Below are 27,426 nucleotides of genomic sequence, written 5' to 3'. Positions count from 1 at the left end.
ACAAGTTTGCACTCCCACCAACAGTGGAGGAGTGTTCTCCTTGCTCCACATCCTCACCAACATAAGCTGTCATCAGTATTTTTTATCATAACCATTCTGACAGGTATAAGATGGTATCTCAGAGTCATTTTAATTTGCATTTCCCTGATGACTTTTGATGTTGAGCAATTCCTTAAATGTCTTTCAGCCACTTGAGATTCTTCTGTTGAGAATTCTCTGTTTAGCTCTGTAGCCCATTTTTTAATTGGATTGTTCAATATTTTGATGTCCAGTTTCTTGAAATTTTTTATATATTTTGGAGATCAACCCTCTGTCAGATGTGGGGTTATATGTTCATAGCAGCATTATTCATAATAGGCAGAACCTGGAAACAACCTAAATGCCCCTCAACCAAGAATAGATAAAGAAAATGTGGCACATATACACAATGGAGTACTACTCAGCAGTAAAAAAAAAAAAAAAAAAAAAAAAAAAAAACAATGATATCATGAAATTTGCAGGCAAATGGATGAAACTGGAAAATATCATCCTGAGTGAGGCAACCCAGACTCAGAAGGACAAACATAGTATGTACTCACTCACAAGTGGATATTAGATGTAAAGCAAAGGATAACCAGACTACAACCCACAACTCCAGAGAAGCTAGCTAACAAGGAAGACCCTAAGAAGGACATATAGATCACCCAGCAATGGAGAAATAGGTGAGATCTACATGAGCAAACTGGGGGTGATGGGAGTAATAGAGGGCAAAAGATGGGGGATGAGAACATAAGGGAATGGGAAGTTCGAGCTGGAACAGGGACAGAGTAGGGGAGCAAGGAAAGAGTTCCCATGATAAATTAAGACATAGGAATAGGGAGAAATAGGGTGCTATGGAAGTTCCCAGGAATCCACAAGGATGACCACACCGAGAGGGTGCCTGAATTGGCCTACTCTGGTAATAAGATTAGTGAATACTCTAAATGTCATTATAGAGCCTCCATGCAGTGACTGATGAAAGCAGATGCAGAGATTCACAACCAGGTGCCAGGCCGAGCTCCAGGAATCCAACTGATGAGAGAGAGAAGGGATTCTATGAGCAAGGGACATTGAGATCATGATGGGAAAACATACAGAGACAACCAGCCAAACTAGTGGAAGCGCATGAACTGTGGACCAATAGCCATGGAGCCCCCATGGTACTGGACTAGGTGCTCTGGATAGGTGAGACAGTTGTTTAGCTTGAACTGTTAAGGGGCCCCCAGGCAGTGGGATAGGGATCTGTCCCAGGTGCATGAGCAGGCTTTTTGGAGCCCAATGCCTATGGTGGGACACATTGAGCAGTCTTGGTGAAGTGGGGAGGGACTTGGACCTGCCTCAATTGAATGTACCAGGCTCTGCTGACTCCCTATGGGAGACCTTGCTTGGAGGAGGTGGGAATGGAGGGTGGGTTGGGGGTAAGTCTGAGGGACAGGAGGAGAGAGGAGACGGGGATCTGTGGTTGATATGTAAAATGAATAGAAAATTTCTTAATAATAAAAATAAAATAAAAAAGAATTCTACAAAAAAAGTTGGATTTAGGGTTAATGAGTAAAAATGATAACTATTTATTAATGATGTCAAAACTTGAGGAAAAATAATTGAAAATGATAACTCTGTTCTGTCATCATTTATTAATGATGACTGAAAGATGGGCAAAAGGAAGTGAAACACATGTCCAAAAACAAAAATGACATGATCTATGTTTTGTAACAACATAAATGCATCCCTGCTTACTAAATTCTGTATAAATATAAAAGCACTCTGGCTGCTAGTCAGTCAGGCTGCAGGATTTTCCCGACCCCCATGGCCTGGCTCACTTGCTTCCCTGCCAACTCCTTACATCCTCTGCTGAGGCCTGTCCCTCCCGGAATGACTCCAGTCAGAGCAGGAAAAGCCATACTGAGATGTGCTTCCTCTCTGTCCATCTCCTGTAACACAAAACACAGAAGTGTCCCAAGTCTGATTTCTCCATCACTGCTGTTGCATCCACTCATCCTCAGACCTTGTCCTTATCCAGACCTGGACTCCGGCAGAACATCAATTCAAAGAGAAGACACTCAATTCCAGAGGCCATGAACTAATACTAGTCTTGGCTTTTTGTTTGTTTATTTTTGTTTTTTTTTCCTTTTATCAAAAATAGATTCTTTTTTCATACAATATATCCTGATTATAGTTTCCTCTCCTTCTACTCCTCCTAATTTCTCCCCATCTTCCCTCCCCTCCAGATCTTTCTGTCTCTCACTAGAAAATAACAGGCTTCTAAGAGATAGCAACCAAACACAACAAAATAATAATATAAAGTAAAAACTATAATATCAAAGTTGGACATTGTAGACCAACAGGAGAAAAAGAGTGCCAAAAGCAAGCCCAATGATCATAAACCTACTTGTTCTCACTGTCAGGAGTCCTATAAAATATAAAACTGAAAGGTATAATATGTATATATAAAGGACCTGGTGCAGATCCATGCACACCCTGAGCTTTCTGCTTCAGTCTCTGTGAGCGCAGGTGTGCCTTGCTCAGTTGATACAGAGGGCCTTGTTCTCTTTATATCCTTCATCCTCTGGCTCTTTCACTCTTTCTACCTTCTCTTGGGTAGGCTTCCCTGAGCTCTGAGGGGAGGTATTTTATGGAGACATCACAGTTAGACTCCCTCTCTCTGCATAATATCTGACTGTGGGTCTCTGCATCTGTTCCCATCTGGTGCAGTAGGAAGTTTCTCTGATGATGACTAAATAAGGCATTGATCTATGAGTATAGCAGAATATCATTAGGAGCTGTTGTATTGATTCTTCTTTTAGACCACTAATGTTTAGTTTTATCCTAGGTCTCTGGACTATCTAGTCTCTGGTTCTTGTTACCCTAGCACTGCCAGGTATAATTCTTTCTTGTGGAGTGGGCCTTAAGTCAAAACAGGCATTGATTGGCTACTCTCACAAGTTCTGCTAGGCTGTATAGGAGCAAGCGAAGGAAACTCGGGTTATAAGACCCTAGACCACACAGACCAGGCTCTTATTGTAATTCAAGGTTTTTCCATGCATTATCTCATTCACCTCTTGTCACTTCATTTCTGTGACGTATAAAGTTGTTGTGATCATTCTACGGATGGCCACACAGGTGGCAACATTTCACATGGAGAGTTGCCATACTCTCCAAGGGCAATTGCATTGTGAGTCCCTGCTCATGAGGCATGGCTTAACTCTCCATACACTCAGTGACACAAGTATCTTTTATTTCTCTCTCTTATGACTTGTACTTCATTTCTCCTTCTCATTTCTGCTCTGATAGTCTCCATGTCATCCCAGGACCCTGTGTACCCAACTGCCCTCTTATGGAAGTTTGAAGAATCTCTTTTTCTCTAGGTATATTGTTTCCAGAGTGGTCAGCTACTGATTAGGAAAAAAAAACAAAAAACAAAAAACATGTGGGACATCTTTTTCGTGCCTGTGCCTGATGTATGATACACCTGACCCTCAACATCTAATCTCTGTATTTGCCATCTCCCACACTGAGTGGATGGTGAGTCATTTTACTGAGTAGAAGCATTACCTGCCTCCTCTTCTCTTTCCAGCCACACAGACTGTACAACAAAAAAGGTCAAATGATTCACCAGGTGACTCAACAAAGCTGTTGATGCACCAAGCATGCCCAAAGAATAACTTACTTTAATTGAGTATTTACTGGCTCTTGGAAGAACCAGTCATGACACTGTTCACTTGTCCAAGACACATCCTGCAATCTAGAAAGGACGAGATACCTGGCAGTGAAGGCAAGCTACTCATTGGCTCCACTGTATAGTATTTGATCCTCCAACTCATCTCTGTGAAGAATTGTTGGGTGCTACCATCTATGTTTCTTTGTGTTTTGTCTTTGACATTTTGTTTCAAAGTCTTGTTGTATAACTTTACTTCTGTCATTCATTGCCCAAGTTGGAATGTTGAGTGTCCCTAGTAGGCTCACCTGTAAAAGGTCGGGATCCTCAGTGATACCAGTGGGAGGTAGTGGAATCTTTGAATAGGGGAGCATTGTAGGAAGACCATTAGTCACTGGGGGCATATCCTAAATGTCACTGTGTCACCATAGTGGCTTCTTCTCTCTCTTTTGTGCTGTCAGTCCATAAAGTTAGCAGTGTTGCTCAGCTTCTCATGATAGGCTGATTCACTGCTGGCTGGAGCTATAAGTCAAATAATTTTTTCTCTTAATAAATTGATTAACTCAGGTATTTTATTATGGTGGTGAGCAATGTTTTCAGCCATGCAAGGCAGAAAACAGGATTCTTGGGAGCACTTCATGCTACACACACACACACACACACACACACACACACACACACACACACTTCTGTGCATGGTTGTGCAAATGTTTGTGTGTGTGATTGATTATAGTCATGTATATGCCACAATGCTTACATGGAGGTCAGAGGGCAACTTTGAGTATCAGTCCTTTCCTTTCATCTTGTTTAAAATGAGGTCTCTTGTTCATACTTTGCATGCCAGAGTACCTGGGCTGGAAGCTTCTATGGATTCTCCTTTCAGTTCTTCAGCTTTGCATTGGAAAGCTAGGATTACAGGTATGTGCTATTGTGCCTGCCTTTGTGTGGGGTCTGTGTATCTGAACTCAAGTCTTCATGCTTGGATAGTAAATGCTTTTTGCATTGAGCTATCACCCCATGCTAGATACATTTTAAGAATACCAAAGCAAGATGGAAAGACAGTTTTCCTCACAGAATTAAAAAAGGGCAGGACAACTTATTCTTTCTATTCTCAGAACCCAAAGATCCTGTGAATGCACAGCTCAGTTCCTGTTCCAATCATGCTCTGAACATCTTGCATTTTGATACAGAGTAGAACAACAGCAAGTTCTTGATCTCTCTCTCTCTCTCTCTCTCTTTCTCTCTCAATGAGTTAAAGTGAACATAATCCATGCAACTGTGGGCTATATTTAAATATATATTAATATCTGCATTTCAGTATGTAGAAGAACCAAGATAGCTTAAAATAACAGTTCTGTACGTGAAAGCTGGACTCACACAGATTCTCCATAATAACATATAAGCTTTGAAGGCCCATGGAGGACGTCAGGCACTGCCACCTATGTTCCTAAATAGAACTCACCTCTGTGGAGAATTGTTGGGTCCTACCATCTATGTTTGCTTGGTTTTTGTCTTTGACTTTTAAACTTCACCTACTCAGCCTTGACTCAGAGCCTCAGAGCCTATGAAACAGTCACTTATGTCTCCTGATATTGGTAGGTACTATCAGATGGCTGCTTTGTTATTTGTGAGCATTTGGAGGGCCCACAAACATCAGGCATATACAGCAATCCAATAAACCAAGTGTATCTTCTGCAGCTCAGTGGCATCCTTCACAGTTCCATTTTGGGAAGCCACCCTTCACCCTTTGGTCTTAGTGGGTGGGCCTTGTCACCTTTCCCACACATCTGGCCACATTGTGCCTGCTATGCCTTCAACATTGCTATTCTTTCAAAGTTTGCTTTAGGACTTCTGTCCTTCAGTGCTGATTTTCCTCTAATGCTTACCTCTAACGGTACCTTCTCTGTAAGCCTTCCCTTACACACCAAGGTTCCCTTTGGCCTCCTTCCCCAAAGATCTATGTTCTAGCAACATACATTCCACCTTCTGGATACGAATCAGAACTAACTGTTTCAGTAGTCTCCGATGACTTTTCAGTGGCCTTCTAACAGTGAAAAGTGGGATTCTTGTTTACATTTTTTAAAAAAAAACACACACTTTTAAATGTCTGAGAATATTCTCCAACTTTTAAAAGAGACAGAAAAATTTCAAAGCTTACCAATCCCATATTTCTGCATCCACAGGTATCTAGAACATAGTAGATATTCAAGGCAAAAAGTACTGATGTTTTACAGTAGAGTCCCCTTATCATGAATATGCATAATAAAAAGCTCAGGTTTCAGTACTTGGACAATGATAATCTATATAGGGGAATATATTTTGTTTAAATGGATATATAGTCCAAGGTCAGTAGCTTCAAAGAAAAACCTCTTTCAGCACATTTGGAAGTCCTAAGGATTTTCATGTGGGTCCTTACAAGTTTATCTCTAGACAAAGCTGCCTTCTATATTGTGAATATTCTTCAAACATTTTCTCCCTGGGAAGTTAATTGTCAAGCCCGGTGTTACAGCAAGAAAGGAGGAAAACAATAACTCTCAGCCATTCATGTTAATATGTTAATTAAACCTACAGAGTCTGACAGCAAAGTTCTAAGCAAAGAAGGGAAGAGAACAGTATTGAAAAATCTTGTTCCCTGACTAGGGCTCAGCTGCTAGTGCAATGGCTTTTCCTGAAGAAGTCAGTGCCCCTTAATAAAATTCATAGTGCTGGCAGCACCTAAATAAGATTTATTTCCCTCCCCGCCTTTCTCCAGCTCCAAGGTTTCTTTGACTGTCAGTACACAGAACTGAGAAGTATCATTACTATCTGTCACATGCAAGGAAACAGCAGCTGCTTTCTCCAACAATGCCAAGCCTCCAGAAAAAAGAGGGAGGGGGGACTTGGAAGAGAAAGGAAGAGCATTTGAGCTACTTTCAGGAGAACAATGTTCACCTACTAACCTTCTGTCCTGGGCTCAGACATAATGCTTACGTAGTCTTTGAATTGATTCCACTACCATTGTATGAAATGAAATATGGGGAAAGAGTAGAAGGAGCAGAAATGCCTAATAGGCAGTAGAGAGAGAGGCTGGTTAACTAAGAATGTGAGGCAGAAAACCTTTCTTTTCTAAAAATCAGTGTACGGTATCTGAGATCACTTTCCTGCTTTAGCAAATGTAACTTAATAATCAAAAGCCCATCATTCCTCCATGCCCAAGGCTTCTTGTCAGCTGGTCTGAGATGTGAACACTTCTCTTTTCTGTCACACTCATCTTCTGAGGGTTTAGGGGGAAGAATTCTCACATTGGCTTGTTTTCATGTCTGCTTTTGTCTGTTGTGGGAAAGGTGATGGTAAAAATGCAAGGAAGCAGTACCAAGGTTTAGTTTTCTTGTGATCTGGAGCCAACTGTCAGCTATCTATAGAGTCATCCCTTGTAAGCCCCCAGGAACTGTGAGTTAGATGATGGACAAGTGTGATAGAGCAGACTGCCACAGGAGGATACAAGAGCTTGACCATGAGAAGGAATGAGCTGCACTGGCTTTATGATGGCTTCCTAATATACACAAAAATGTGGCCAGAGAAGAAGAGGATAAGAGTGGCCAATTTCTAATGTTATTTCTCATTTTTCATATTGGTTCAATCAAAATCAAGTGATTCCTCTCAGTCGGTAAAAGGGAAATTCAACTTTCTTGCACACATGTTTGCAGCTGCCACTGCCCTGGAACGTCTTTCAGTATTCCTAAATCGGATGAGTTATCTCCCCTTTAAGATGAACAGACAAGTGCACATTTGGGATTGTCCTTTGTCACTAGGAACATGGTGGAAGGAGGCCAGTTCCATAGAAAGTGGTGCAGGGACAATCACAGAGAAGCTAAGGGTTGTGACAACATGTTTTAAGACTGTTTGCTACAAGCCTCTTAGCGTGACTTCCACAGTCAGGGGGCAGTTTCCTGGGCTTCTCTCACATAGCTCTTCAAGGGGCTGAAGTTGGTGGCATGCTTCCTGCAGTGGGGCTCTTTTCAGGGGCTCATTCTTCTCTTTCTTACTAAGTCCTTGATGTTTTGTAGGCAGGGGGCCTGCAAATTGCACTTCTTGAGAAGGCTGCAAGAAAAGCCTGCCAATTCTATTTATTTGCCTCATCCTAATACCGCCCTGGGGGTGGCCTCAGTACAAAGCACTCATCCACCTCTTGGCTCTCCAATTCTTGCTGTTCTTCAGCAAGAAAGAGATGGCACCTCAAGGACTTAAAATAAATTCCTGATGCCAGACCAGAAGTATTACAAATATCAAGCTCCTTTTCCCTACCATAATTAACAAGAGCAAAATGAGTCCATCTATAGATACAGGCTTCAGAAGTTAGTGATGATGCTCTGGTTTTCCATAGGGTCAGAAGGTCCTGAACTCAGTCTAGGAGCAAACCAAAGTCTGTAGTGGATAAATTCCATCCACAAAACATCACTTAGACTGGGGAAACTTAACCTTATCTGGGTGATACTGAGTGTCTCCAGGGACAGAACCTCAACTGTCACCCAAAACTCCTTCACCATCCTACCTGAGCAGATGTTTCTCAAAAATAGACTATTTTCTGGGTCACCACAAACAACGTATTATATATTTGTTCAGAGTGCTAGGGTAGCTTATTTAGGAGGGGACATTTTTAATTTATAAAGTCTTTAATGGTGGGCTTCGGAGGGTAATTAATGTTGCTAAGCATTGAGGATGTTGGGGGAAGGGAATGCTTCAGGAGAATGGGTCATGCTGGGAAAATAAAAAGAGCAGCAAAGTTAAGAATAGTATTTCTCTTCCTTGGTCACCATCAAGAGATTCTCTGTAACTGGATGCCCAAATTAAAATGAGATTGGAACTGGAGCTACAGATGGAATCTGACAAGTAGGTACCATCACATAACAACTTATGGGGGCTAATGGTGACTAGATCCAAATATCAGCGAAGTTAAAGGACTAGAGCATGGAGGATGAGCAGTCAGGGTTTTCTGATGAAGAGTGAGTAGAGACGATGACATATGCAGCAGGCTCCATCAATCTCTCCTGTGGCAGGATTTATCAAGTCTGTCACTGGTCATTCCGGGGCTGTCGCTGAAATCTGTCAAAGCCCCCACAGTTGGGACTGACACTCTGAGGACTGGGGATTAGACATGGGGAAATGAAAGCTGTCAGGGAAGGAAAGGTCAATGTGTGGCCATCAGTTATTTTGATTTGGAGATATTTGCTATGCACTGAGATCTGAAGGTACTTTAAACACAGACACACACACACACACACACACACACAGACACACACACACACACACAGACACACACACACACACACACACACACACACACACACACACACACACACACAGAAGGAGAGGGAGAGAGACAGAGACAGAGACAGAGAGAAAGAAAGAAAGAAAAGTGGAATTTGTGCATCAAAAGTTCTTAAAGACAAGTAAGGGTCTGCATAGGACAGACAAGAACTGAATAAAAAGTTGCAAACTTATTTCCTCTATTTCAAAGCTCATACAGCCACTAAATAGGATGATGATGTCTATTTAAATATTAATTCCAATGAACTGCTTTGAAATTTCCATTTACCTTTCTTCCTGTGGTCAATTTTGTTCAAATCCTTAGGAACAGATAGATCAAACTGTTTTGTGTAGCAATTGCAAATGATGATACAACCTGTTAAACAAGGTATCCTCATTGAACACAGGCCATCCTTGTTTGCATATGATGGCATTTCAGCCTGAGAATTTGTTTTATAAACAAGGATCAGGGCTGACATTTACTGAGCTCCCTGGTTTCCACTCTAATTGCCAGTTTTTAACTTGGATACTTAAATTATTTACATATTCATGAGATTAGAAATCAGCTCTGACATTGGGAAATTTCAAGCACATGGAGATCCTGCCAAATCTGCTTGGGATAGCATACATAACTTATTTCATAGAAATAAGCATGTGCCTTTTTCCCTAAAGCAGCACCTCTAGTAAATGCAATGGCATTAGGTGAATATCAGTTTTGTAACTGCTTATACAGAAATCATTGGAAAACTTGTTGTTGAGTTCAAGCCCCATTGGTGTTTTATCTTCATCTTACTCTTTTGACATTACGAGGCTGCCCACTCTATTAAAAAAGAAGTAGCATTACTGTGAATATCAATACTTTAATATTTAATGATTTAATGTCACTATAATCAATAATATTTTCCAAGCCCTTTGCACTGCTTCATCTGAGTTCTGTTCATTCTAGTTGCATGGTTGCTTTTACTGGTTGACTAAAGAGGCATTCACCAAGGAGAACTGTTCGCACCTCACACACTGGAAAGAAGGTGGTCTGAGGTAGGTTCTGCCTGGGGCTAATTCCAGTTACAGCTTCCTGGATCTGCTTTCTCCTAGGTCTTTAGATAATAACACTGTCAGCCAGACAATGCTTACTATGTGCCAGACTTGGTGTGCACTTTTTACATTATTTTACCTCTTCAACCTGTTCCACAAGGCAGGTTCTGCCATTATTACTTCTGCTTTTCAGCTGAAGAAATGACAAAATTAGTAGCTCTACTGATGTTCATCATCCAGCCAGTGACAGGGTCTGGCATTTCATCTGTTTCCTCCATTGCTCATCAATGTTGAGAAAACTTTATGACTGAGGCTCTTAAAATGCAAAGCCTCATCTATTCTCATATCAAATAATAGTATTTCCTAGAGAAGACACAACACTTGAAAGAACCATGATAAGTATGATCCCTACATTCTGAGAAGTCAGGAAATGAAGCAGTGAATATTTAATTTTTAAGGGAATATAAAAAGTGCTTGGGGCTGGGGAGATGGCTAAGTGAAGAAAGTGCATAAGGACCTGAGGTTGTATCCCCATCATCTACATAAAAGCAGAGAATGTCTAACAGGTGCTTATAATCTCAGTACTTGAGAGGCATAAAGAGAGGGTCTCCAGAGCAAGCTGAATAGCTAGACTAGCCAGAATTGGCTAGCACTGGGACCAGGGAGCAACCTTGCCATAAGGAATAACGTGTAACCTGAGTTAGAGAAGAAAACACCAGATATCATCTTCAAGCATTCACAGACACCTAACACGCACATACACACACACACTCACACACACACACACACACACACACACACACACACACACACACACCTGTACACATGCAAACAACATATAAACATACACAAATATATGAAAAAAAGAGAGACAACTGATTAATAAGACCTGAAGAAATGAGGGGAGGGTAAAGGTCGTTCTTAAATATCCATTTGTGACTAAAATTCTGTCGTTGCCTACCAAGTATGTTGCAAGTACATTTTCCTTTTCTATCAACAAATGATTTTAAGTTAAAAATCAACCTTCATATATATAGAATGTCAACTGTTAATGTTTAGCATTTCTGTTATGTTACCAACAACCTGCTTCCTCCCTTTAAAACCAAATGTTAAAAGTTCAGCCAATGTATAGAATTAGGATTTCCTATACTGACTTGAATTGTGATCCTTTGGCACCTGTAAGAGGTTGAGAATGAAGTGGATTTCCCACATGTTATTATGTGGATTGCTGCAATAGCTTCAAAACAAGTGATACAAAAATCATGACATTTGCAGGAAAATGGATACAAATAAAAATGGATATTAGCTGTAAAATAAAGATAACTATGCTATAATCCACAGACTCAGAGAGACCAGGGAAGAAGGAGGGTTCATGGGGGGATGCCTGGATCTCTCTGGGAAGGGGAAATGGAAGAGATTTCGTGAATATGCTGTGAGTGGATGGATGGAAACATGAGTGATCAGGTTGGGGGAGGAGGGTGGGAAAGTATTGAAAAAGACTACTGGAAATGGGGGAGGGAAGCATTTCTGGGTTATGTAAAACCTACCCCAAAATAATCTCCAAGGAATCTTCAAGGATGACCCCAGCTAAGACTCCTAGCAATAGCTTATATGTAGTTAAACTGGTCATCTCCTGTGACCAGATTGGTGCCTAGCCCAATTGTCATTAGAGAGGCTTCATCCAGAAACTGAGGGAAACAGATGCAGACCCACAGCCAACCATAGGTAAAGTTCCGAGGATCCGGCAGAAGAGGGGGAGAGAGGATTGTAGGATCCAGAGGGGTCAAGGATACCATAAGAAAACCCACAGAATCAACTAACCTGGGCTCCTATGGCCTCATAGAGACTGAACCGACAACCAGGGAGCCTGCATGGGACTGACTTAGGCACTCTGAATATATGTTACAGTTGTGTAGCTTGGTCCTCTTGTGGGACTCCTAACAGAGGGGACAGGGACTGTCTCTGACTCTTTTCCTGACTTTTGGGACCCTACTTCTCATACTGGATTACCTTGTCCAGCTTTAATACCTGGGGAGGTATTTAATCTTACTGCAACTTAATATGACATGTTTTATTGATATTCAATGGGAAATGTGCCCTTTCCTAAACAGAAAAGGAGGAGGAGTGGATTGGGAGGTGGGAACAGGGATGAGTGGGGGTGAGTAGAGGGTTGAGGGAAGGGACTGGGAAGAGAGGAGGGAAGGGAAATTGCGGCTGGGATGTAAAATAAACAAACAAATAAATTTATTTTATAAAAAAAGAAAGAAAATCATGATGTTACCTGAAATAAGCCAGTCTCAGATAAACAAATGTTTCAGGGTGTTCTTCATATTTAAAACCCAGGTTTCAAATTACATGTGTGCATTTATATGAGTGTGTGTGTGTGTGTGTGTGTGTGTGTGTGTGTGAGAGAGAGAGAGAGAGAGAGAGAGAGAGAGAGAGAGAGAGAGCAAAATTTAAATATATTTTTATCATATTCTTCTCTTCCTCTAAGTCCCACCAGATCCTCTCCCCCTCTCTACCCACTCAACTTTAGGTTCTATCTCAAAAAACAAACAAAAACCCAACACAACAACAAAACCAAGAAAGCAAAAGAAAAAAACAAAAATGAGAAAACAAAAATAAAAAAACCACTAAACTGTAACCATATAAAAGCATAGACACGCAAAAAAAAAAAAAAAAAAAAAAAAAAAAAACCCTATGGAGTCCATTGTATCTGTGTCAATTACTCTTGACCATGAGACCTGTCCTATAATGGTTGATATACCCAGTGTCACTCCATTGGAGGAAGCTGATTTTCCTTCTCCCAGCAGGTGTAAGTGTTCAGTTGTTAACTTTACTCCAGTGGCTAGGTTTTCATACAGTCATACATTCATTTAAATGTATATATTTAATTTAAATATAATAAAATAAAACATAAGAATATAAAACAAAAACTATTACAATGAGTTTAGACAAGGCAAACCAACAGAAGGAAAAGATCCCAAGAGAAGGCACAAGAATCAGAGACTCACTTGTTCACACACTCTGGAATACCATAAAAATACTGAAAACTGGAAGTCATAATATATATGCTGATGATCTGGTGCAGACCAATATAGTCCCTGTGCATGCTGAGTCAGTCTCTGTGAGTTCATATGAGCTTTTCACACACTGCTGTAGAGGCTTTTATTTTCTTTGTGCCCTTCTTCCCCTATGTCTTTTACACCCTTTCCATCTTCTCCTCCATGGGGTTTCCTGAGCTCTGAGGGGAGGGCTTGATGGAGACATTCCATTTATGGCCGAGTATTCCAAGGTCTCTCACTCAAACCAGTAAAGATCACAAGGCAAGCTTCTATAGAGAAGCCCTGAGATATATTTCAGATGGAATATCCTTTAGTAACATCAGCCACTTGCACCCGGGAAAGGTGGGTAGGAGATCCAACAGCATGATGCAGAACAAAGGCAGTCCCTTGCATTCATAGAACATTGAGGGAGAGAGCTTTGAGTTTACAAGATCAGTGAAAGTACTAGGGAAGACATAAGGCCATGACATAAGATGCTAGTCCTGTTATCACATCCCACCTTGGAGATGCTATGTGCTGACTTCACAGCTTAGGGAAGGGACTAGATTGGACGGAAGGAGTGGCTGGTCCTCTCCATAAGGGCAGCATGTTGTAAGTGGGCTGAAGATTGGACCGAATGGGGAAGAAAGAGAAGCAGGCAGAGTGAGGGAGGGATACTGGAGAAGGTAATGGGGCAAGTATGTAACTGAGAACAAAATATAACGACATATTTGTCTGACAAAGCAGTTATGAAACCCATTATTTTATATACTAAACTATATATTAAAATTCATAAAAGCAAAAGTGGTACAATGTAAACTTATGAATGTTCTAGAACAAAATAAGTTATGTACCACAAAACTGCCTTAAAATTTTGTCTTTCTGATACAGAACAGATCATTCATTTGAATGCAAATATTTTTGTTTGGATAAGCATATGTTAATTGTAAAAATAATCGGTTTCATTCTGACATTTTCATATATTCATACACGAGCCTTTGATCTTATTAACTTCATTGTTAGTTGCTCTTGCCTCAATCCTCCCATTCCCAAGTGATTCCCCTTTTCAATTTAATGTTTAAAAACCTTAAGTTAACATTTTCTAAATAAATTTTACAGAAATAAAAGAAAATGAGGAAAACAAAATGAAAAGAAGAAATAAAAAGTGGCTTGGGGGCCAATTCAGGGTAGTTAATGGGGTTTCTTTAGTGAACACAAGACACCTTTTTAATATTTCTGAGTTAGTTGTAAACACATGTACATTTAAAAATATATATTTAATATGACAAATGAAGCCTTATTACTTCTCCCAAATAACCAGGAGGTCTGGATACTGGCCCTGCCATCCTGTGGAGCAAGGCAGAGGCTGCAGCTGGATGCTGCACGCTGCCTGGACCTCTGTAAATTGACACCTGCTCTCCACATGCACACTGCCCAGCCCCTGCCTGTTCCCTTCAGTTTTGCTGCTTGCCCGTCTGAGTAGGAAGGGAGTCTATGGCTTACATGTTTTTGGACATGTACAGAGAAGGGAGAGCCAGGAAGCTGCTTGGACTGAATGAAGGTCAGTGGCAGAAGGCCCTTTTCTGCAACCGCCTGAGGAAGAAGCCTTGCCAGCCAGGTGAAGAGGTCAGGAGCCTCCCATAGAAGCTACGCAGTAGCTAAGTCCTGGCAGCATTCATGTTGGCTCTTGTGGCACTATGATGGGGCATTGTCCCCTTAGCAAATTGCTCCTACAACATAAGCCCTCACAGAGAAAAGAGCCCAGTACCTGGTTTGTTCCATGTGGCTGAGGTATGTGCACATTCCTCTGGTTTGCTCTGGTTTCTCTTTCTCATTTTTTCTTACAGTCACATCTGCTCTTTGTTTTCTCTCATTTCGAATGTTTCCCAACACATCATGTTTAGTGAGGTGTTTAAGACAGACTGAGAGATGCTGTTGGAGGCAATGTTTTATAGCACAGTTTGTACACTAGTTTATTGCCAAATTAAAATAAAGATGTAATCTGGCAGCCTCAGCCTGCTGCCAAGGCTTTCTTTGGAAGTTTCCTGTATTAAGGAAAGTAAGTCAGAGGAAACCAGGAATGAAGTAAGGGAACGCATGTCCATTCTTCTGTCTGTCCTGTTTTCAAATACAAAGAAGTGGACAAAATGTGCTTCCTGTTTAAGCTGCAGAAATAAACAAACGGTACAGAAAAGAACAGCATTCTCAAGTCACTATAGTAAATGCAAGCAGCTTCTCCATGTTGCCCACAGTGATTCAATGCTGTAAGACATTTAAGGGACAGTGCTTCTGCCCATTTCCTCCGAACTCTAATGACTAAAATTTAATGCTGTTTTAAAACTACAGGGTTTCCCAAGGGTACGTCATCTCATAGACCCTTGAGAAGCTGAGAAAGTTTATCCTGTTTCAACATGGGTTTTCTAAGAATTCAGGTTACTTCCTTAACATCTTGAATTTGCATCTTTTCTCCTTGTCAATCATTTGTGGATGCTCAGAAATGTGTGTGGCCATTCAGTAGAGCATTATTTAGGCAACCACATTAAGTTTATGTGTCAACCAGTCTGGACTAAGGGATGAAATAGCTGAGAAACATTATCTGTGGATCCATCCATTATACTGTTTCTAGAACAAACATATTAGCATTTGAAGCAGTGGTCTAAGAAGATCTGAAAGAGGTACCTGGAAGCTTATGCTATTAAAAAGCATTAACTCAAAATAAATAAAATAAAGTACTGGCTATTTTATCAGGTAAAGCTAAAGATAAATGCTTGTTATCAAATCTGACCCAAGTTCAATTTGGCGAAAGAAGAGAAGCAAAACCCAAAATTTGTCCTCTGGCTTCCAATACCTGCCATGGCGTGTACATGCACATAAGCACACACACACACACACACACACACACACACACACACACACACACGCACACGCACACGCACATGCACACACACATACACATAAGTACACACACACACACAGATAAATAAATATACGACAGCAATAACAAAACAACATTGATTTTTCACTTTGTCCCACAGACTAATCAAAACAAGATTACTCTGACATCTTTGCCTCCATTTTCTGTCTCTCTTCTACTGTGGATAACCTGTTAACTTCTGCACACAGGCATGTTAATCTCTCAAAGAGTGTTTGTCTAATTATCTCATTCTCCTTCATGGTTGAAGGTGCAAGTAAGTCACCACCCTAAACCTGCAGTCACTTTGGATTCCACAAACAGCATAACATGAAGGGACAGACAGCTTCCTCTCAGTGAGGATAGTTATCATCCATTCTGATGAAGCTACAACACAGATCAGAAGTGACATCCTGAGAGTCACACTGATCCCTTGTGACAACAGCAATAAGGGCTTTTTGTGACCACCTTGCTGAATCAGAACTGAGACAGTGATCAAACAACCCGCCCCTTGACTATGCTCAACTCCGTATATCTCTTACCTCTTGCCCTAACCTTTCTCCTGTGTCAACCTAAAGTCAATATCAGTACCCAAATATGGATCCGAGGTCACTGGACCCATTTATTCAGTTCCTTTACCAATTTGGCCTCATTGAATAAATCTTCAGCTCTACGCTGCTTTCCACAGTTACTCTTCACTTTAATCGGTGTATTGGGAACCAAAGAGTGAGCCAGGGTATGGGGAAACAAAGAGTGAGCCTAACTTTGGGGATCTCCTGGAGATCAGACTTTCAACCTAAAATCTTCTGTTAGAAATTTACCCTCCCCAGTGGGGATAGGGATAATCTCTTCATTTGAGTGCTCTGGGGTATGAATTTGCTCTTGCTCCCTTTTGAGATGAAACACCTATCTCCTAGGGTTCCAAGATATCAATCAACACCCCTAGTTCTCAAGCCACCGAACTTTGAATAGGATAGACACCAGGGATACTCCTCTAACACTCACCCTCACCCAATTCTCAACAATTCAGACTTAGATCAAATCGTAGCACTGGCTTTTTTGGTGTTCCAGCTGGCAAATGGCAGATCTTAAGACTTTTGGTCTTCTATACTTGTATAGGAAAATCCTTATAAAACCCCATTCATAGTTATTATTTTCTTTTTCTCCAATCAGTTTATTTTTTTTAAACATTTACTATACAATCACTGAAATACTGAATATCCTCAATAGATTTTACCATCTAAGAAAAAGAAATATTCTAAGCTATGAAAACAGTATAATCCTCTTAATTCTGAAGAGGACATTTAGGCATAAAAATTCCTCCAAAACTAAATAACAGTTATTTATGTTTGAAATTTCCATTGAACTGGTGGCCAGTAAAACTCTCCTGTCTCAGAAAGAGGGAAAGGTAGTCAGCAGAAGTCTTCAAGTGCCTTCTAATGCTCATATCAGATAGCCTCCACAAGGTGTTTGTGCATACAGTATGAAGCACAAAAAGGCATCTCAGACCTTTGGGGCATTCTTCAGACCATGGATCCAAATTCTCTTCCTATGGTTTTAAAAGTATCATTTCTTAAAGTAGAGAAAACAATCAATGTCAGGGAAATAAGAAAAACAAAATCCCTGTATGTTTAGAAGACAGAAAGTAGGCCCCAAGTACAAAGAAGATAGGAAGTGAGGGAGAGGGAGGGGCGAGGACGCTGCTCTCAGATAAGTTGTGTGGGCGCCAGCACCTCACCACGGTGTTTTATAAGAGTCAGTTCCTTTATGTTTGCCTGAGTTTGACATGAAACTGCATCCAGCAGATGGAAAGCTTGCTCTGGGGCTAAGATCTTCGCTGAGAGCTTGGCAACAGCAGCACTAGCAGCTGTCACAGAGAAAAACTGATGAACAATACTTATACACAAGAACAAATGTTCCTCTTTCCTAAAATTCACAGATGCTGGCCAACCAGTGCCAACACTGAGCTCTCCTTGGTGCCCAGAACTGCGTCTTCTAAGTTTTAAAAATCCATGGTTTGTAAATAATTGCCAGAGCTCTTATACCGGCATCACTCACTTAACTCTGGAGAATACCATTGGCTTCTCTGATCGTGGCAGACCACCTCCCTTCCAGATAATACCATGCTCCTCAAACCTTGATGTAAGTCTTGAGACACTGAGGTCTCTTCAGTTCTCAACACACATCAGCAGATTGTCTTTTCCCACCACATAATGGATTTATCCTTAATTCTCTCTTGAGAAACCCGAGACAGAAGTAGAAAGACTATTTCTGTTCACATGTTCCCTTCAAAATATCACCATCAAAAGTGAGAGTCCCACCAAATTATATGCAATTTTTTCTGTTGTTCCTACAATATCTACACATGAGATCAACTGAATTTTTCCTATGATAACATTTGTTGAATTCCTCACATTATATAGCATAAAGGTTGATCAGGATTGTTCAAGTTCTGAAATCAAAGGATTTATTAAACCTGTGCTCAAAAAACAAACCTTTGGTCTAGACCTTCACAAACCTCAACTCGTCCTTATATTTCTACTGCTTAACCCTATAATCAATGGCTCAGAATTCATCAACCCTGGTCCAACTTTTCAAAGCTTTTAAACTAGGGAGACAAAAACCACATTTGCCATTAGATCAAACCATGAAAATTAAGATCAGCTTCCACAAGTCTCTGTGTACTATAATGAGCTTAGCCAACTTTCTGTGTTTGATGAAAATTCCACTCTGTAAACATTACCCTTCCAACTTTATATAATTACTTATGAGATTCTTCTTCCTCTGTTTAAGAAGAAAAAGTGTACTCCTTATCAACAGAAATCTGTCATATTTTTTTTGTTCTACTAGAGTAATTTCTTATAACCTCTAAAGGTTATAAGCCAAAAGGTCATTAAACCTTTATGATCTGAACTTTGATTAAGTTCATATAATTTTTGCTGCCACTTTGGATGTATAACAGTGAGTTCCCTTCCTTTGTGTGTGTGTGTGTGTGTGTGTGTGTGTGTGTGTGTGTGTGTGTGTGTGTGTGTTTGTGCGCGCATGTGTTTTCAAGAAATATGAGTTCCCTGCCTTTTCAGACATTGTTAGATTAAATCATATCTATAAATCTTCTAAGTCTATAAGAATTAAAGCTTAATGTTATTTTCTCCAGGCCAACATTTAAACCTAAAGAGATGAGGAGTCTAATAATATTTTCAATCCCATGGAAAGTGCACCTGCAAAAAATAACTAGCCATACAAACACATTTAAGGCTACTGCTCACTATAATCGGCTGAGTTGGGACCACTGCCTTGTGGTGATATTTTATTTGTGCTGATATGTGATTTAATTTGTATTTTAATAAATAAAGTTGCCTGGTTATCAGAGCTAAAAGCAAGCCATTTCGCAGAAGTCTGTCAGTGGTGGCACACACCCTTAATCCGATCACATGGCAGGCAGAGTCTCTGTGTGTTCAAAGACACAGCCAAGCGGTGACCAGAACCTTTAATCTCAGTACCAACCATGGAGGTCTGTATAGACAGGTAGTGATGAGCAAATCATGTGGTTTGGTTTAGAGCCAATGAGAAGGTAGAACAGAAAGGCAATAAAAAGACAGGTCACACAGGAGAAGGTCTCTCTCTCAAGGGAAGGATGGCAGCGAGTGGTAAGCTAAAGGTTATTCACTAGTGCTCTGATCTCTTGGGCTTTTAACTCTGTATCTATCTCTGTGTTTCTTATTTAATGAGACCATTTAGAATTCCGTCTACACTGCCTAGGTGTCCTCACTCCTCCAGGGCTATTTACTTTTCCACAGTGAATACAGAAAACATGAAGTACTAGAACCTCACGGGTTACATTTCAGAGCATCTCCTCTAGCACAATTACAAAGGTATTTAGTTTTCACTTATCCAAGTGAACCCACTGTTCACTGTGCCTCAGGCATGGCGGGCAGGGGGGAAATTAGCCTAGAACTGAATAAAATACAGTAACAGTGGATTAAATGACAGATACCCCATGTCCTGGGCAACTCCGTCTTCACCATTGCATCAAATACATGGTGGCTCAACTCCAGGAGCAAAATTGTTCATTCTGTGAAAGGGTAGCCAGACCGCTCAAGAGGAAAAAAAAAAACACCACTAATGGTAAACCCATTTTCAGGTTTAATGTGGCTTTTATTTGTCAGTAAGGGCAGCATGAATAAAACCCCAATTCTATGATGTTAATTTGCTTACTTCAAAACAGCAGTGTCACTAGAGACTTGGGGAAATTGGTTACAGCCTTCTTTTGCCTTCAGTGAGAACCCCACACATTGAGACTAACCCATACAAAGGAAACCCCACTGTTCTAGATTTCTTTCTGACAAAAAAAAAAAAAAAAAAAAAAAAAAAAAAAAAAAAAAAAAAGACTTGAAGAAGAATGGATTTATTTGGCTTACATTTCCAGGTCACAGTTCATCCTTGAAAGAAGTCAAGGCAAGAACCATGGAGGAATAATGCCTGCTGGTTTACCTTTTGGCTCACTCACTGGCTCATGCTTAGCTAACTTTCTTGTAGAGCTCAGGCTCACCCTGCTCAGGGATGACACTGTCCAGGGTGGAACTGGCTTTCCCACATCAATAAACAATCAAGAAGCTCTCTCACAGACACAGACACAGGCAAATATAATCTGGACAAACCCTTAACTGGGGTGCCTTCTTCCTAGCTGACTCTAGCTTGTTTCGAGTTAACAATAAATCTAGTTAGCACATTTAGTATCTCCTCCAATTAATGGAAACCCAACATATCTTCAAGCACAAGCAACATGTAAGTTATGATTCCTCTCAAGAAGATTTTCAGATGGCTCTGCAGAATGATGGATTGCATAAAGGGCATGCCGGTGTCTCACCTATTTTCCCTTGAATTTTAATGACTCAAATTTCTCTTATGTTTGCCTACACAAATTTTCATTTTTTTCAATTACATTTTTACTTGCCATTTTGCTAGCCTTACACTCTATGTTGCTGTGAAAGTTACTTAAAGGCAAAACCCATGTAGTTTTATATAGTACCTACATAATATAGATAGTAGAGAACACTTAAGATTAGTATAACATTTATGGAGCATATACATGCAGCTGAACACATGTGCAGTGCAACTTAATCTAACGCTTTAGAAGAAGTGGACTTCTTCAATGTTGTCACCAAGTGAAGAAAATCTGTAAGAGAAAAGCCTTAAGATAATACTGACCTCTGAACATCTTTCTCACCTTTAAAAAGTCATCCCCTGGTATTTTTAAACCTTAGGGAAGTAGCTTATTTTTGAGGGTCTGGGCAAAGCAATAGGTCTTGAAGTAAGAAAATTATCATCTATCTACACATTTTGCCTCAAATACCATGGAAACTGGTATATCCTAAATCCTTCAGCATCTATTACAGTGCAGATGCTGAAAGTTGAGTAAGTTGTACTAAAAGTTTTCTTTCTTGGTGCTATGGAACTTTAGCATGTGGGGTTCACCATAGTACCCTTAGGTTACATAGTTCTTGAAGGATCTGTGGTATTCTGGACCAGCCAGAGTCCTACATTTTTGCCTTAGTTGATAAGGAGTAGCAGAATTTGGCCTATGCTCCCACCGTGATGTGCTGACTCTCTAGAGGCCCAAAGTGAAGATCATTCACCCATGAACTAGAACCTTCAGTTCTATGAAGTAAAACATGTATTGTCAAATCTTAAGTGCATTAGTTCACTGATTTGATGGAAAGGTGACCAAGATGGCATCCAAGATACATACTGTCTGCTGTGGGATGTTCTGTATGGCAAATGTGTTGCTAATTAGTCAATAAATAAAACACTGATTGGCCATTGGCTAGGCAGGAAGTGTAGGCGGGACAAGGAGGAGAATAAAGCTGGGAAGTGGAAGGCTGAGTCAGAGAGACACTGCCAGCGGCCATGATGACAAACAGCATGTGAAGATGCCAGTAAGCCACGAGCCATGTGGCAAAGTATAGATTAATGGAAATGGATTAATTTAAGCTGTAAGAACAGTTAGCAAGAAGCCTGCCACGGCCATACAGTTTGTAACCAATATAAGTCTCTGTGTTTACTTGGTTGGGTCTGAGGCTGTGGGACTGGCAGGTGAGAGAGATTTGTCCTGACTGTGGGCCAGGCAGGAAAACTCTAGCAACAACTGTCTCTCTATACTATCTTACTTGGTAGCTTAACATTCTTTTGTATGCTTTTTCATATATTTGCATAGTTACAACAAGCAACCTGAGATGTTCTCAGTGGCACTGAGTTCAGGCTACTGCACAGAACAGAAAACAAGAAAAAAGAAAAAGAAATGATCACTGAGGTGATAGTCACAGATGGGTAACCAGTGGTCTTTCCGCTGGTAGCTGTGCATCACTGTGTGAAGCAAGGTAAGTGTGCTCACCTTTTGGTCTTGACTGTATGCCAGGATCCAGTCTTCTTGCTTTGGATGGAAAAGCAAACTCTGGATATAAAAGTTGAGCCGGTACTTTTGGTAGGTTGCCCCTTCATCCGAGCTGATCAATAAGCTGCTCTCAATCTCCGGGTCTGTGAGTAACATAATCTGCAGTAAAGCAACAGAAAGTGAGGCTTACAAATTTACAATGCATGGGACCAAACTACCACGTGGACACAAGAAGCACACAAGAGCAGGCAGAGTGCTCAGGCAGACAAGAACCTGAGCTCTGCAGAGCTGAATCTCCTACTTCAGACAATGCCATAAAACCACTTGTATGATGTGAAGAACATAGAGGAACTGGTCAGAAAAAGGAGATAAAATCAGAAGATCATACTCTCTTCCCATCTATAAGACCGTTTAAAAGAAACCGTTTCCTCTTTTTTCAGTTATTTTTCTTTTCTTTTCTAATAAAAAAATTGTACTTATTTATTTATTTATTTATTTATTTACTTACTTACTTACTTACTTACATGCACTCATGCATGTGCTACAGCACACAGGTGGAGGCTGGAGGACAACTTGTGGGTTTTGGTTCTGTCGTTCCACCATGTGGGTCTGAGAGTTGAACTCAGATTATCAGGCTTGGCATTAAGCACCTTCACCTGCTGAGCCATCTCCTCAGCTATAAAGTGATGTTCTTAACCTCAGACTTTCCTCCTTTCCCCTTAATCCTAGCCCTCCCTCATGACATAACTCGCTCACACTCCATCTAAGGGAAATAAAAGTACCAGTCCGGTTGTTTTCTGTGTAGGAAAAGACGACATATGAACATGGGCCCAATTCTTTTCTTTCTTGCCTTCTACTCTTATTTCACATCAACAGTACCCTGTCATTCTATCTTTAGCTTGATTAGATGAGTCTTGAGTCAAAGTCTGGGCCCTTGAAAATTTTCTGAACAGTATTAACGCATAGATTATTTAACTCCACTCTCATTTTCACTTTCTAGTCTACTGTATCATTTACTTTGCTTCTTTCTATGTACATTTTACTATAACGTAAGCTGTACAAAAGTCAGTGCACATCTTTTGCTCATGGGGGTACGCCTAGAAGCTAGACTAAACTTAGCATGTATTATACACTCAACAAGTATCTGCCAAATGAATGAATGAATGGAAGCAAAGGAGGGCATGAGGAAGGGAATAAGGGAAGGGATGGAGGAAGGAAGGAGGGGGAAAAGAAGGAAGAAAGGAAGGAAGGAAGGAAGGAAGGAAGGAAGGAAGGAAGGAAGGAAGAAAGGAAGAAAGGAAGGAAGGAAGGTTTTAAAAGCAGTCATGTAGAGTTAGAAATACGTTCTGAACAGTTTGCTAAGATATGAATGTAAGCTCCATAGAAAGCATAGCTGGAACATACTTCTCCATCTTTCACCCATGGGCTATAAATTCGTGTAAACTCATAGCTTCAGGTGCTTGTTTTGCACTCTCGTTCGGATGCCTACCCTTGGCCAGAGTGTTCTGAATAACCGCAATGGATGCAAGATGAATGAGCTGCCTTGAGAACTGCTTGTTTTCTCTCATTTTCTGCCTCCAGGAATATGTGATGAAGTACCTCATTCCTAACTCTCTATAGGTCTCCTTGGCTCCATCACAGTGTGCACCTAACATTTTCAGACAGCCTGCCTTAATGCTACCCATTGACTTCTTCCCTGTCAATTTATTAATTGGAACTCTCTGAGTCTGGTTCAGTATGAAAGATGTGCTCAATATATGGGTATGTGATGAAAGATCACTGCAGCCTAGATTTAGCAATAGGGGAGGGAGGAAGGGAGGGTGGGAAGAGGGAAAGAAAAAAGATGGGAAAGGATGGATGAAGGAAGAGAGAGACAGAGAGAGGGAGATATATTGAATTATGATATAAAGGGGCAGAATACTAGGTAAATGCAAACTCCCTATCAATTTGAAGGCACTCATTTTGAAACTTTATAATAGTTCATGTCACCTTTGCAAGTGATATAATGCCACCACACAAGCATAAGGAGTGCATAACAGACACCCTGCTGGATTCTGTTTCCATTATTCAGGATGAACAAGGTTCTTTGTCATTCTTCTTCTGCTTGGAGAAGACAAAGGTTTGAGAGGAATGCTGTGGTTGTCAGCTGCTCTCCAGACAAAAGAGAAGGGTGGGAAATATATGTAAAACTGGAGCCTGATGTCTCTCACATAGCATGAAACACTGTCACTGTCCATAAATGTAGTTGGAGATTTTCCTGTGTCCTGGCCAGCTGGTGGTCAGGACAAATCTCTCCCACTTGTGTCCCCCAAGTAAACACACAGAGGCTTATATTAATTATAACTGCTTGGCCATTGGCTCAGGCTTATTACTGACTAGCTCTTACACTTAAATTAACCCATAATTCTTATTTATGTTTAGCCACATGGCTTGGTACCTTTTCTCAGTTCTGCCTTCACATCTTGCTTTCTCTGTGTCTGGCTGGCATTTCCTGACTCAGCCTTCCTCTTTCCAGAATTCTCCTTGTCTGCTTATCCCACCTATACTTCCTGCCTGGCTATTGGCCAATCAACATTTTATTTATCAACCATTCAGAGCAACACATATTCACAGCATACAGAACAACATCCCACAGCACATAAATTCTGACAGAAGTTATGAGTTTGCCCACCTCATGTTCACCAAACAGACAGCTTCCTCTGTTTGATGACTGACGTGGGGCCATCAGGTAATTTGCTAAGTACAAACTTACATGGCTTCATTAAAATCTAGTACATGTTATAAACAAGGACATTTAGATGGCTCCTAAATGGATAGAAATATTTCCAGGTGATTTCATATTTATTGGGACATAAAAAAGGCTGTCATATTTCAAAACACAACTATGCCATCCAATGGTTACACTGCTTTGTGTTCCTAACCACAATTAACAATAAAGTGTAACAACCACTTGTCCTACTGCCAAAATGTTATTTTCATAATATGAGGAGACCCTGCTTTACAGTCATCGTTGTTTCAAGCCAGGTGATGCTCCCCCCATTTTCTTGTTTCCTAGCTCCAGGTTAACTAGAATATGCTGCCTTCTCATTTCACAACTTGCTTCCCCTAACATGGGAATTAAAAAAAAACTTAAATTAAGACTACAAAATATCCACAAATGAAAGTGAATTTTATTTACTGTTTACCAAAACTAGTTTAATTTGTATGTGTATTCTAAATTCACCAGGCTATATGAAATTATGTTGTAACCCCTTGTAACATCAGAAAGAGGTTGAAATATTTCAAATATTTTTTTCAGAGCTGAGGCTCGAACCCAGGGCCTTACACTTGCTAGGCAAGCACTCTACCATTGAGCTAAATCCCCAACCCCTCAACTAATTTTTAATACATGGATATTTGTTATCATGTAAATAAAACTATTAGGGATTGGGGCTCTTGTTTTTGACCCTGCAAAACCAAAAGTAAGCAGAGCAAAACCCCATCTTCTCTATTTAGTATTTATCTGAAAGCTTATACTTGGGAATTTGCATACTGGAACTGTCAGAAGGGTAGCTGATCACCCTGTAAAGCTACCAAGTCTGGACCACACAGGCCAGTTTCTGCCCAAATCTCCCCAAAACAAACAAACAGGTTAGTATGGATCTATCTTTGATTACCCACTTTTGTTTTAATCAACCTAACAATTTAATAAGATCTTAATATGTATTTATTCCTTTGATTTCTTGATCCAAAGCTATGTAGTACATCATGAAGTCTGATTTACATTCATATTTTTATTTAAAATTACAACCCATGTAATTTTGTAAAGGGTTGTAAACATACAAGTTAGTGCACAATTTTGACACACAAAGACATGTACAACATATTTTAATTCTTTAATCATAACCTTCAAATAATTAGGCTATACTTAGTGTAGTGATTAGAATATAGTGCAGCCTTAATGAGTTGCTAGATGATTAAGGAAACCTTGTTATTTGGGCCTTAAATTCTTCCATGGTTTTGCCTAAATGAACTGAGGTTTATCTTCCTATTTTTCAATTACAGACACTAAATAAAATAATAAGTAATTAAGTAATCAAGGTCTATAGAGAAAAGGTTTAACATATATGGAAAAATACATAATTAATATAATTCAGTCTTCAGAAATAGGTAGTTTTGTTTGTCTGAAATAAGTTCTGTCTTCTCAAGAAAGTGTTCCAAAAGTTATTATTTTCAAAATGATTACATTCAAACTAATGAATAGTTTTCCAAAATACCAGATTGCATTTCTCATTTTTACTTATCTATTCATTTATCTGTTATCTGTTTAATTATGTATCTATCTAGATTTATTTATTTATGTGGGGGTGTGTGTGAGTTTGTGTGTGTGTGTGCACACACACTCGAATGTGTAGAGACCACAGGACAATGATAAGTGTATCTATTGTTCTCTACTGTATTTTTTGAGGCAATGTCTTACATTGAACCTGGAGTTGACCAATTAGGTCAGAATGGCTGGGCTGCAAGCCCCTGAGATACTCAAGTCATCACTTTCCTATGCTGTGACTGCAGGTACGCATTGCTGCATCCAGCTTTTAAGGTGAGTGCCAGGGATCTGAACTCAGATCTGTATGCCCATGCAGCAAGCAATTTATCCACTGAGCTATCTTTCCCTTAGGCTACATTTCTTTAAATTGTCGATTGATTCTTGTTTTCAATTAGGTCAAGATGGCTCTCTACCCTTTTCTGACTCCTCATGTGTTTTCAAATGAGTAGTATGTTTAATCTTCATGCTGACTAATGAAATAAATAGGCTCTCAGGAGAACTTTTCAAAAGTCATGAATCTTATTATTTCTCACTCTCAACAGTAGCTCTCTGGGGAATGGACTCTACCTGAGACAAAGCTTATTCCATAGAAGGTCTATATACCTTTATGAACAAACTGATCTACAAATGAATGAATGAATCATTTAGCATGGGCCTTACACTGAACGTAACTCAGGGATCCCTGCAGCCTTGAGAGTTCAGTCCTCTCACAGTCTCTGCTGTTCTGCTTGGACAAGAGAGGGGTAGACAAGAGGAAGTGATTGCTCTGAACAGAAGTAATTA

The 27,426-nt window shown here is 40.2% G+C and overlaps 1 protein-coding gene across 1 annotated transcript in view; it reads right to left on the bottom strand.

Moving 5' to 3' along the window:
• The window catches only part of Sorcs1 (sortilin related VPS10 domain containing receptor 1), a gene marked incomplete at its 5' end in the record, with an annotated part of 425,698 nt that overhangs the window by 171,243 nt on the left and 227,029 nt on the right, over positions 1–27,426 (bottom strand). Inside the window, 1 exon segment of the mRNA XM_059253740.1 lies at positions 22,338–22,496. Coding sequence (XP_059109723.1) covers positions 22,338–22,496 — 159 coding nt within the window.

The sequence above is a fragment of the Peromyscus eremicus genome, chromosome 1 (genome assembly GCF_949786415.1).
Source record: "Peromyscus eremicus chromosome 1, PerEre_H2_v1, whole genome shotgun sequence".
In the NCBI taxonomy this organism is placed as follows: domain Eukaryota; kingdom Metazoa; phylum Chordata; class Mammalia; order Rodentia; family Cricetidae; genus Peromyscus; species Peromyscus eremicus.
The sequence above is the reverse complement of the archived record's forward strand: the minus strand, read 5'-3'. Positions and strand labels throughout refer to the sequence as shown.